We start from the raw sequence: 11,979 nt of genomic DNA, 5'->3' as shown, positions 1-11,979 counted from the left end.
GTACTACTGTTTAATGAGAAACTATTTGTTCTGTAAATCTTCACCTGAAGTACAATTAAAAAAAAAAAAAACAATGCCTGCTTAGAATACCATTTCTATTCACCATTATACTGGGGGTCCTAGTTGGTGCAATAAGAAGATTATATAAAAGGTGTAAGGGTTGGGAAAGAAAAAATAAGTGTTATTCCATGATGATATGATTGTGTAAACAGAAAATACAAAAGAATCTAAAGCTAAACCTTTAGAATTAATAACTGAATTCAGTAAGGAGAAGGAGGTGGGAAAGACCAAGAGGATATTCCCATGCAGAGGGAGAACATGAGAAAAGGCGTGGTATGGCAGGGCCTAGCATGCGTAGGAACATGAAATTCGGTTTTACATCTGCTCACCTTCTCTTCTATGAGATATTGCTGGTCAAATTCTAAAGAGTAAAACTCAATGGGAAAGCTGCAGGGATTTTTCACCACCAACTCAGCCTCATCTCCAGGTGCATAAGGCAGCAGCGGCCCCAGCTCCAGAACTGAAGGATTAAATTCCAGGCGAGGCTCCAGACCTTGCCCCTGAGCCAGCAGCGTAAGTTTCTGAGCACTCTGGGCAATCTGGAACACCAGTGTTTGGCTGTAGAATTTCTGGAAAACATAAAATCAAACAAACAAAACAAACATCTGATTCTTCTGTTACATGCCATATAAAACATGGGCATGGCAGAGCGGAAGTGCCTGGGAAGTAACAGCTCCTGGAGTAGTCCTCAACCGATGACTATTTCGGAGTTATTGTATAAATACCCCACTTCCCTCACTCCTGCTGTTGTTGGGTACTGTCAAGTTGATTTTCAACTCATAGTGACCCCATGTGACAGAGCAGAACTGTCCCATAGGGTTTTCTGGGCTATAATTTTTATAGGAACAGATAGCCAGGTCTTTCTACTGCAGAGCTGCTGGGTGGGTTTGAACCTCCAACCTTTGCCACTAGGATTCTGAAATGTATGGTTTGTATATCCCACCAGAGTTTCCTCGTGGGATTCAGTCCCATTGCACACCCTTTGTTGGCTGCCTCCCTTTCCTTTATTGCCTTCCACTTCCCTACCAGTGCAGTCTACTCCCACTCAAATCTTTGTCTCCAGGTCTGCTTCTGGCAGAACCCAAATTAACGTATTTCCATTATTTGAAGATAAAGTTATGCAGCAGGTCTGGAACTGATCAGCTAGGGCATTCAGTTCACCATCAGAATACCAGTTGATAGTGATACCATACTCAGTTTTCTCAAAATGGTAAGAAATCTATTTTACAGTCAATGATTTCTAATGTAGTTTCACTGGGTAACTTATTAAAAATACAGATTCACAGGTCCCATCCCTAAAGGGGCAGTGTATCACTTGAGAGTCTTTATTTTTAACTAGTCCAGATCATTCATATAGTTGGGCTCATGACTTGGGTTTGCGGACTGTGACTAGCTTCAAAATTTGAAGTGCTTGTAACTATCTTAGCTCAAGGGGGAAAATCAGACAGATGGAATGTGTATGGTATACATATACATACACACTGTCAGAAACAGAGAAGGAATTATTGGCTAAAGGGTGTTTTGTATAGTCGTGGATGTATCACCTTATAACCTAAACTTCTATATTATAATTTTTAAGGAAATCTTTCTAGAATATTCCATTCAGTTCCTTGTTTTCTAACAGAGTATTCTGAACATATATCTTAACCTTTTCTTAATGACTGAGAGCTGTTAGTGTAGATGTCAGTGATTTCCTTTGTGCTGCTGATGTTGATGGAGATGCAGGTGGGGACTGTATGGCTGCAGGGCTAAACAATTTCTCTTAAGTTCCTCTCCCAATTGGCGGAAATGTTTACTTTGACCAAATTGAGTTCAACATTTAAGGAACTGCCTGAATAAATCTATTTTTACCATATTTATTGATATTTCCTTGATATTGTATAGCTCACTCAGTAATGGGAAAAAATCTGAAACCTTGAGTAAACCACCTGATAGTCTGAAGACTCTAAGAATGACAAACATGATATTACTAATTCTCGTTTCTTTTAAAGGGGGTGGGGGAGACTGTGATAGTGACAGAAACCTGGGCTTGACTTTAGAATCAAATATGAAGTCACTGACTTTTCCTCTTTTTCAGTTCTTCTCACTGCAGATTCTTACATGTTTCCTCAAAGCTGTTTGCAGGAAATGGGAGTTAACCAAAAGTATTTTATAAAACACCCATTTATTTTTCTTTTAAAAGATTAGAATAGAGAGAAAAACATATCCCAAATGTCTCAGGCTTTGAGCAAAAGTCCTTACAGAGTAACATCTTGATAGCATCCTGGTTCTAGGATTTTATTATTTTTACTGTGTTGTTGGTCAGGAACAGCTTTGCATTGATGACATTCAGAAAAGAAACATTTGTGAAGTCCAGGGAGGTTGTCCACCAGGAAGTGCTTATTAGTATCACAACTGTTGATAATAATAGTTAACAGTTACTGAGATGCTCACTACACATAGAGCAGAATGCAGTGTATTTTATTCACATTAGTTCATTCCATCTTCAAAATGATCCTAGGATGTAGCTATTGCAGGTTGGTAATCTCCTACTTGAAACCTCAGGGCTCAGATACTTTCAAATTCACATTTTAAAAAAGGCAAACACACTGTATATACCCTTTATTACCTAACACCCTCAGCAGGTCTAGGTAATAAAGGTCGCCTGTAATCAAAACACATCTATTTCTGCAGTTGCAGTGTTTGACTCTGCAAACTAAATCACCTCATGTCAGTTTAGGTGAAGTTTTTCTGCCAAATGAGTTTTAGTCAAAAACTTATGAAATGTTTTCCAGTTTTCAAAACTTACTGGATTTCAGAATAGCAACAAAGGAATTTTTAATAGGTAAGAGTATTATTTTTATTTTATCTATGAGCACACTGAGGCTTAAGGAGTCTGCATAATTTGCACAAAGACATGCAGCCTGTAAGAGCAGAGGCAGGGGACACTTGTGCTCTTAACCACTAGGCCACACAGCTTCTACGTGAGCCAGAAGCCCCTGAGATGTCATATTCAGGACAGCAAGGTGCAGGTCACTCAAATCTTTCCCTGAGAACCAAGCAAGTATGGACTTGGGGTAAAGCTCAAAGAGGTCTAGAGAATCTGAATGAAATCATATTTCTTCAAAGCTCACCTCTTCTGTTGGCATGAATTTCACCTGCACATTGAACCGTTCACCAGGGTCCAATACTCCAGAAGTGGGTTGAATCTCAAAAATCCGTGTCTTTGGCTTTAATTCAGCACGTAGTTTCCGTCTTAAGTACTTTGGCATGTGCTTCCCCAGCTGGTTTATAAACATTAGACAATTAGATTGTTCTTATGGAAAATGGACTCATTCCATTCCCTACTCATTCAATCTACATTTACAGAGTACCTCCCAGGTGCAAGGAACTGTAGACACCAGGGATACAAAGACCAATAAGACATTCGACTGATAGCACGTCCTGATAGGACCTTGAGTGCTGGGCTTAAGGCCTAGATTTCATTCAGGCAGCAGTGGTTGTCACTGATAGACTTTGAGCAGGAGAGTGAAATGATGAGAGTGAAAGTCTAGAATTACAAATCTGATGAAATGACAATGGAGAAAAGTGGACCAATGGGCCACAAATCATTTACCTTGTCAACAGGCTTATGGGTGTGGACAAACCATTCGCAAGGGACTTGGAGATGATTAAAAAGTTGAATAGTTTCCACGAGGCACTGTCCACTCTGAACTGTGGCAAACTCCACTTTTCCACAAGACAATGTCATACTTGGAATGGTCACTTTGGCTTTGAGGCAGACATGAACTGTTGGCCCTCCAACCACCTACAGCATGTACAGAATTACTGTTACCACACGGCTGGAGTTTGGGGGAAGGGAGGAAGGAGGATTGTGGCTCTGACGTAATAACTGGTTTATCCTAGGGGTGATCAGCATACAGAGCTGGAGGCTGGGGAGGGCTAATTCGGCCCAGTGGTGCTTCTTACCTTGATGGGCATTATAACTTCTTTGTTTCCAACAGAAAGATTGGCCCCTTGTGGGTCAAATCTCACTTCAAATGTTTCCGTTTCACAGTAAGGCAGATTCTTTACGCGGTCTAGCTCAGTACTGAAGCCTGGACCAAGACAGTGAGAAAATCAAAATTTCTTTGTGGGAAAGAGAAATAGCAAACAATAGGTGATGTAGGTAGAACCCTCTCTCGGGTAGGATGACTATTCAAAGTATCATTTAATGGTCCAACAATTCTTTCAGCTGATCCCAGCAGAAGCACGAAGGTTGATCCAAAAGGACAGCATAGATGGATACCTTGTTAGAAATGACAAAATGCAATAGGAAAGGGTCTCCCCAGCCTGGTTACCTGAGTCATGAAGGGCACGCTTTTCTGCTTGGAAGGACACTGGAAAGTGACTGGTGTTGGTGATCTTGATGATGTGGGTTCGAACATCACCAAGGATAATGTAGCCAAAGTCCAGGATATACTCTGGCAGCTGGACTCTGAAACAGTTAAGAAGCTCTCCTTATTAGCTACTTTCAAATATGGAAGGTTTCTTTTCCAAAAGTGAGAGAGTCTGAGATCCTCTTGTATCTCCTGCGCATAATTTTATTCTCATTGGTTGTAGAGAACAACCAATGGCTACCAGAATGGAGACTAGGAACAAGACACTTCCTCAGGAAATCCACACTGCTGTTTCAACCATTATCTCAAAACACATCAGTGTGGGCTCCCATGGACCTAAAACATGGCCTGTCTATTACACAAAGTTGGAATTTTCTGACTTTAAGAGCCAGAAACCTGCCTGGTTGGCTTGATGCTAGAGGATGGCAGGTAAGGGAGGATAGCAGATTTAATTTCTAGAAGGTCAAGCATTATTTCCAGGGGAGCACCCTGCACAGGCAAGCATGTCTGCTGTGACACAAACAAACAAAACATGAAAGGGCACTCACTTGGCCAGTTTGCGGCGACTCCGATGGATGAGGCAGGAGTCATCTATGGGATCAGGGGTAATTGTTTTCTGATGTTCTAGGGCATACCCTTGGACTATAAGTCTCTCTACTTCCATCTGGAGCTGAGCACTAAACTAGAATAACAGAGAAGAGCAAGTCAGTACATTCTTCTAGTAGTAAACGAACTGGGATACATCCAAACCATGGAATACTACTCAGCAATAACAAGGAATAAACTATTGATATATGCAACAACTTGGATGAATTCCAAGGGCATTATACTGAGTGGAAAAAGCCAATCTCAAAAGGTTACGTATTCCATTTATAGAACATTCCTGAAATAAAAAATGTATAGCGATGGAGAACACATTAGTGGTTGCCAGGGGCAAAGGGTGGGGGCGGAGGGGTTAGGTGTGGCTATTAAGGGGTAGCATCTTGTAGTGAACCAGGCTTCTGCAAAACAGGTCTTCACTGGTGGCCTTTGGAGCTCCCAGTCTCCCTCACTACACTTTTCTTCCCAATTTTAGGATCCCTCTAAACCAGGCCTAAGGGCCCTCTAGTTATATATATAAAATTCCTCCTTAGGACAACATTTCCATACATATTTGCATTTTAAAAGAAGAGCACAAGGAGAGAGCAGCCTTAACTAATGGTCAGGAATAGACCACCAGGAGAGGAATTTCAGGGAATAGTGAGGGAGGACATCTTGGGATTTTGCCTTCATACCATACCACAGGGGCAGTGTGGTGCAGTGGATCGCTTTTATATGGCCTTTCCAGCCATAGTCTTATAACTCCCACCAAATGATTGGGTGGGAATATGCAAATAAGGTACTCGTGGACCATCAAGGGGATTGGACGGCTTGCTAATAATACAAATAAGGTGCATGACACCCTTGTGGGGGACACAGTAGAACTGCCCCATAGGGTTTCCAAGGAGCAGCTGGTGGATTCCAGCAGCCATAGCTCTTAACCACTGCACCACTAGGGGTCCCTTGTAGGGGTAGGACCATGCAAATAAGGTGTATAGAACCCTAATGAGGGGATTTCTCAGTTTTGCCATCTTGCTAGGCTTAAAATGAGCGATCCCAGAGGCAGACACGGGGGACCACGCTACCACCAAGAAAGAAGAGCTAGGAGCAGAGCACGTCCTTTGGATCCGGGGTTCCTGTGCTGAGAAACTCCTAGACCCAAGAGACAGAACACTATAACACTGGAGACAGTGAGAGACGGCAAGAAGTAGTGGAAGAGAAGTGGCAGTAGCAGAGGCAGCAGAACCAAAAGACCAGCAGGAGATGGCATAGTGGGCTTCTTGGCCCATGGAGTGAGAAAGCTGAGTGCCTTCGGGCAGAAGGCTTGCTGGTGGAGTAGGGTGCCTGCAGGCACTCGGCGGAGCTAGGATTTTCTAGAACCTCTCTGGCTACCCTTCTTCGCCTCTTGGATGTTGGTGTACCTAAGGGCTCCATTCTGAATGTGTACCCTTTTCCCTGCTCACTCGACACCTTCCCTAGGGAATCTCACTGCTTCCTGGGATTATGACTATCCTAGGACTCTCAAGTCTCTTTCTCCAGCCTAGTCCTCTCCTCTAGGCCCACAGCAGTTGTTTCAACTCCTTCTTGGATGCCTCCACTTGGATGATGCACAGAAATCTCATGCTCAGTGACGGACAATCTGAACTTATTTCCCCTCTTCATCCTCCCCTCAAAACTTGCTTCTCCTCCTGAGTTTCCTATCTCTGTGCCTCCTCCTAACCTTGTCACTCAAGCAAGACACCATGAGGTCACCACCCTCTCACTCCTAAATTCAATCAATCCCTAACCCCTGACTATTTTTTGAATCTGCCAACTCCTCTTTACTCCCTGCCCCCAGTCATCATTTTTGTTCACACCACCATCATCTCTCACCTATAATCAATCACTCCATCAGCTTTAAAAAAGTTGATCTCTCCACATCTACTCTCATGCCCCCAAGTCCCCCTCCCCTCCAAGCTCCACCAAGCATCCAGAGGGATCTTTTAAAAACACAAATCCAGTTATGCCATGCCCCTGCTTGAAACACTTCTAAAGTTTCCTGTTTTCCTCAGGATACAGCCTAAACCCTTAATACAGTTCACTAGGCCACTGCCTATCTCTCCAGACTCATCTCCCTCCCTCCCTGTCTTCCCCCTCTTGGCTTTAGATAAACTCGCCTCCTTTCTGTTCCTCAGACATACCATGTCCTTCTTGCCCCTGGGCCTTTACACATACTATCCTCTGAACATACATTCTATGCAGGGTGAAGCTAGTCTTACCTCAGTAGATTCATACTCAGGCGTCTCCTCAGTTATTATTTCTAAGTGATCCATAGTATCATATTTGTCATACTCTAGGTTTTTTTTGGCTTGATTCAAGAAAGTTTCATACTTTTCATTTCCTGTGGGTATTGGAAGAAGAGAATAAAGTTTATTAGAAAACATGAACTATGTCCAAAACACTAATTCTTGAAGAACTAGATGGTGTCTGGCTACCACCACTGACTGTTCTGACCAGGGTCATAACAGATGGTCCAAGATAGAATGGGAGAAAAATACAAAGCAGAAATCAAATTCTCAAAAAAAAAAAAAAACAAAAAAGCCAGATAAACTGGAACATTAGAGAACAGGCAGCTCCCTGAGACTATTGCCCTGAGATACTCTTTAAACCTAGAACTGAGCCTATCCCTTGAGACCTTTTAGTGAAATAGCAGAGTGACACACAAAATAGAGGATATTACCCATAAGATCGGTGCCCTACTTAAAAGACATCATCAGTATGAGACTAAAAGATCAACAATTACTCAAAAGCAAGATGACAGGAAAACTAGAGTACTGGAAACAGAACAAACAGAACACAAAGAAAATGTTGATGCATTGTGATAAATGCAACTAATATCACTGAACTATTTGTGCAGAAATTGTCAAATGGGAACCTAAATTGCTGTGTAAACTTTCACCAAAAACTCAATAAAATATTATTAAAAAACAAAAGAAAACACTGACTCGCAGTCTTAGGGTACAGTGAGAAGGGAAGCAAAACTTCTTGATACTTCACTTGACATGTTTCCTTGGCTTCTGAGAATGGGATAATTTGTGAGTGAGTTGAATTTGTATCACAGACTTCACTGAGCTTAATGAGATTATGCTTCAGTGGGCTACTAGCTGGTTCTCGAGAACTTGATGACAGTAACACCCTAAGTCACTCGTAGGATGACCAACTCCATCCAAGTTAGTTGGGACTTCAGTGCTGAAGTCTTGGGTCCCAGGAACCTCCTCAGCTGGTCATCCTGTAAGTCAGTTTTCATGTTTACTAAATCTCATTTCACAAAAAGAAAATATTTGGGTCAAGTTGCCTTAGCTAAAACCAAATAAGCCATGATCCTTGATATCAGGGAAGCTAGGCAATCAGTGGGGAGATTTTAGACACCCAGATTCATCACTAAGCCAGTGCAAAGTCAAATGCTTCCAGGGTCAAGGTAGGTAAACTAATTAGGAACATTGGGAGGAAGTGTTCTGAGTGTGGTGAACTGGAGCACAAAATATCCAACTAATGGTATTCAATTTTAAATTATTTTAAAGTACTCTACTGGCCAAGCAAACCATCTACTGCACTGACGAGGCCAGCTGGGTATCCAGTTTTCAACTGTATGGCAAAAGGCTTTCCCTCCTGACCACTATATGTGGAGTTACAGTGATTCCCATCTGGCTGGAACTCTAGACACTAGAGCGTAACCTGGCTTTAGCTTTACAAGTATTTGTGCTCATATTATCAGGGAGTAGACAATGAGAATTCATAATGGATGATCACCAACAGGTGAGTGAGTGGCTTTAAGGAGTAGGGTAGGAGGAAAGATTGAGGTGTGAGAACTTAGTCTGAAGGTTTTTAGGGAAACTGGATTTCAAGGAGCTTGAAGAGAGATTGATGAAGAAGAGCGAGAAATTTCTCTTGACCTTTTGTCCTGTACCCTATTTGAGGAAGAAAAATCCAGAGAGATTGTACATCTAAAAGAGCTGTTCAGCTGAGCTTCAGGATCTGCCAAGACAAGTATCATTCTGGTACTGAGGGATCGCCCTGAGGCCAGATGTGACCAGAAAAGTCTTGACTGAGCTTGTGGGCAGACAACTAATAAAGGTCTAACTTAGCTTCCAAACTGTGCAATTCCAAAATAACAAAAATCAAACACAATGCAGTTGAGTTGATTCTGACTCATAGCGACCCTGTAGGACAGAGTAGAACTGCCCCATAGGGTTTTCGAGGCTATAAATCTTCTTTTTTTTTCAGTTTCCAAATGGTTATTTTATCAGATTGTTTGAACATTAAATTTATCTTTGTTTGCAATCCAAAATAGTTACCTGAAGTTTGCTGTTTTGTGTGTATGTGTGTGTGTTTACTTTTATTGTATATTTGTTTTCTACTGTCTTTGGCACAATTTTCTGGGGGCGTTCAGACTGCCACAATACGAGTCAGGAGAGAGCTTTCCTTTTGTGCTGCCAATTCTGAGCATTTATAACTTTTGGTTTGTCTGGGTTGTGGTTTTTTTTTTTGTTTCTGAAGTCTGTATTCTTTATGTAACAAGTGTATTTTTATTTTTGCTATATCCTCTAACTCCAGAGTTTTCTTTTTCTCCCCCCTCCCCCCACTTCTACATTCACAGTTGAACCGTATTATTAGGAAAGGCGCCTGGATGAAAGTATCGGGATGAGAGCTCTGACCATTCGTCAGTGCTTTCCCTAAAAGATAATTAAAACAAAACAAAAACCCTAAAGAGTGTCTTTCCCTTTTTTTTTTTTTTTTTAAACATCTCTTGTGCTGCATCAGTAGACAGAACTTCGGTTAGTTTTATGAAATGCAACATCTAACCCCCCCCCCTTTTTTATTTGGGAAAAAGAAACTGCAATGACTTGAAGTTACGAGGTGGATACCGCCTCACTCACACACACTCATTCTCAGACTGAAGAGAATCCCTCACCCTCTACTTAGCCGGCACGTGTACAGTACCATGTGGCAAAGGTACATGAAGGTGGGCTTGAGACCCAGGCTCCATCTTTCTTATCAGTAGCAAAGGCCAAGCTGCCTTTTACAACAAAGCACCACAGCTGAACCCAGACCCTCCTCTCCCAAACCAGTCATTCCACTCAGCACCAGCCAAAACGCAGAAAAGATAGTTCTAGCCTCTCCTGGGAAGAGCGAGGCTATAAATCTTTACGGAAGCAGACTGCCAAATCTTTCTCTCACAGAGTGGCTGGTGGGTTCCAACCACTGACTTTTCAGTTAGCAGCTAAGTGCTTTAACCTCTCCATCACCAGGGCTCCTAATTCAAAAATAAACAACAATAAAAAAAACCTCAGACAAACCAGTTGCCATCAAGTCGATTCCAACTCATGGTGATCCCATGGTTGTTAGAGTAGAACTGTGCTCTATAGGGTTTTCAATGGCTGATTTCTTGGAAGTAGATCACTAGGCCTTTCTTCCAAGGCATCTCTGGGTGGACTTGAACCTTCAACCTTTTGGTTAGCAGCCAAGCCCTTAAGCATTTGCACCACCCAGGGGCTCCAAAATAAGGAGACAGAATCCGTGGTTGCCTTTCTGTACAGAGTTTATATTTTGACAATTCTACTCCTTAAACCATCCTTTGCCTTCTCAATGGCCATCTGTGAGTATGCTACCGGGAAAAGAACTCAGGGAGAGATTGTAGTGGAAGGAACATGCAATGGAGGAAAAGGCCTTCAGAAGCAAAATTTTCTGCTCCCTTTATAAAGAGAAAGCAACTTAGTGATGGCAAAATTGGCCAGTGGTCCTAATTTGGGATTGCCAGGATCATATCTTGTCTCTAAATTCAGGTCACCAAGTCAAATTCAAATCTTTTTTTTTTTTTTTTTTTTGCCATTGAAGAATAACCATAGAAGGGGACTTGAGAGAACAGCCAAGCAAATAAAGTGAGCAGCCACCAACCTTCAAAGAAACAAAGCTAAAATGTATCTGTTGTCCCCAGTGGGCAAATACTCTAAGTGGGTTAGTAATACCTTTGAGGTTCCTGGGGAGATCGAGGCAGATTCGGGGAAAGATTCCTTCTCCACTCAGAATGATACTTTCTGGGTCCAGGTGGGCTATCTGTATCTGGAAACTCCTATGAAAGACCTCAGGTACTCCAGGTAAGTAGTAAACCTTCAACACCTGTTCTTTGTGTGACTCGATAAAACCCTATGCAGAATGACCAGAGAGAACATTAAAATTTACAAACGGACTTCTGCTTCTGGTAGTTTGATGGACTAGATAGGCTGCAGGGCCTATTATGCCAGTTATTCTCCACTCAACCCCTTCTCTAAGATCTAGTCCTATGAAGATTAAGAAAATGACAAGTAACCATTAGCTAAATGAGCAATATATATGAACACACATTTCATAAAAGAGAAAAAATTAATAGTAAATGAATACAGTAAAAAATGCTTAGTCTCTTTAGTAATCAGGGAAATGCAAACTAAGATTATAACGAAGTTTCTTTATAAACCTCAAGATTGGAAAAATTTACCAAATTTTGGTGAGAACATGCATCAAAGAAGATTCTTATACACATCTGGTGGAAATGTCAATGGGAATAATCAATGTACAAAACACTTTGCTCCATCTTACAAAGTGGAATGTACCCATCCAAAAACCCGAAACCAAACCCATTGCTGTCAAGTCGATTCCGACTCATAGCGACTCTGCAGGACAGAGTAGAGCTGCCCCATAGAGTTTTCAACAAGTGGCTGGTTAGCGGTCAAATGCTTAACCACTGTGCCACCAGGGCTCCACGTACCCATAGGCCCAGCCATTCCACCCCTGGAAATATTCCCTACGGAAACTCTTCCACCTGCGGACGAGCAGACAAGTACAAAAATATTTGTAGTAGGATTACTACAAAATAGCAAAAATTTGAGGAAAAAACCAAATGTGCCTTGGTGACAAAATGGAAAATTACTTTTTAAAAAAATTTGTCTTCATTGTACTTTAGATGAAG

At 41.8% G+C, this 11,979-nt stretch overlaps 1 protein-coding gene across 1 annotated transcript in view; it reads right to left on the bottom strand.

Moving 5' to 3' along the window:
* HYDIN (HYDIN axonemal central pair apparatus protein) overlaps positions 1–11,979 on the bottom strand; it is a 359,230-nt gene that overhangs the window by 111,211 nt on the left and 236,040 nt on the right. The window contains exons 27-34 of the mRNA XM_004387835.2: positions 11,003–11,180; positions 7,256–7,377; positions 4,967–5,100; positions 4,380–4,516; positions 4,009–4,136; positions 3,656–3,847; positions 3,174–3,323; positions 390–629 (exon numbers count right to left, since the gene is read on the bottom strand). Of these exons, the coding sequence (XP_004387892.1) occupies positions 390–629; positions 3,174–3,323; positions 3,656–3,847; positions 4,009–4,136; positions 4,380–4,516; positions 4,967–5,100; positions 7,256–7,377; positions 11,003–11,180 (1,281 nt within the window). The remainder of the gene's footprint in view (positions 1–389; positions 630–3,173; positions 3,324–3,655; positions 3,848–4,008; positions 4,137–4,379; positions 4,517–4,966; positions 5,101–7,255; positions 7,378–11,002; positions 11,181–11,979) is intronic.

This window comes from Trichechus manatus, unplaced genomic scaffold, assembly GCF_000243295.1.
Source record: "Trichechus manatus latirostris isolate Lorelei unplaced genomic scaffold, TriManLat1.0 scaffold00194, whole genome shotgun sequence".
Lineage (NCBI taxonomy): Eukaryota > Metazoa > Chordata > Mammalia > Sirenia > Trichechidae > Trichechus > Trichechus manatus.
Note: the sequence above shows the minus strand (reverse complement) of the source record. Positions and strands in the feature narration are given on the sequence as shown.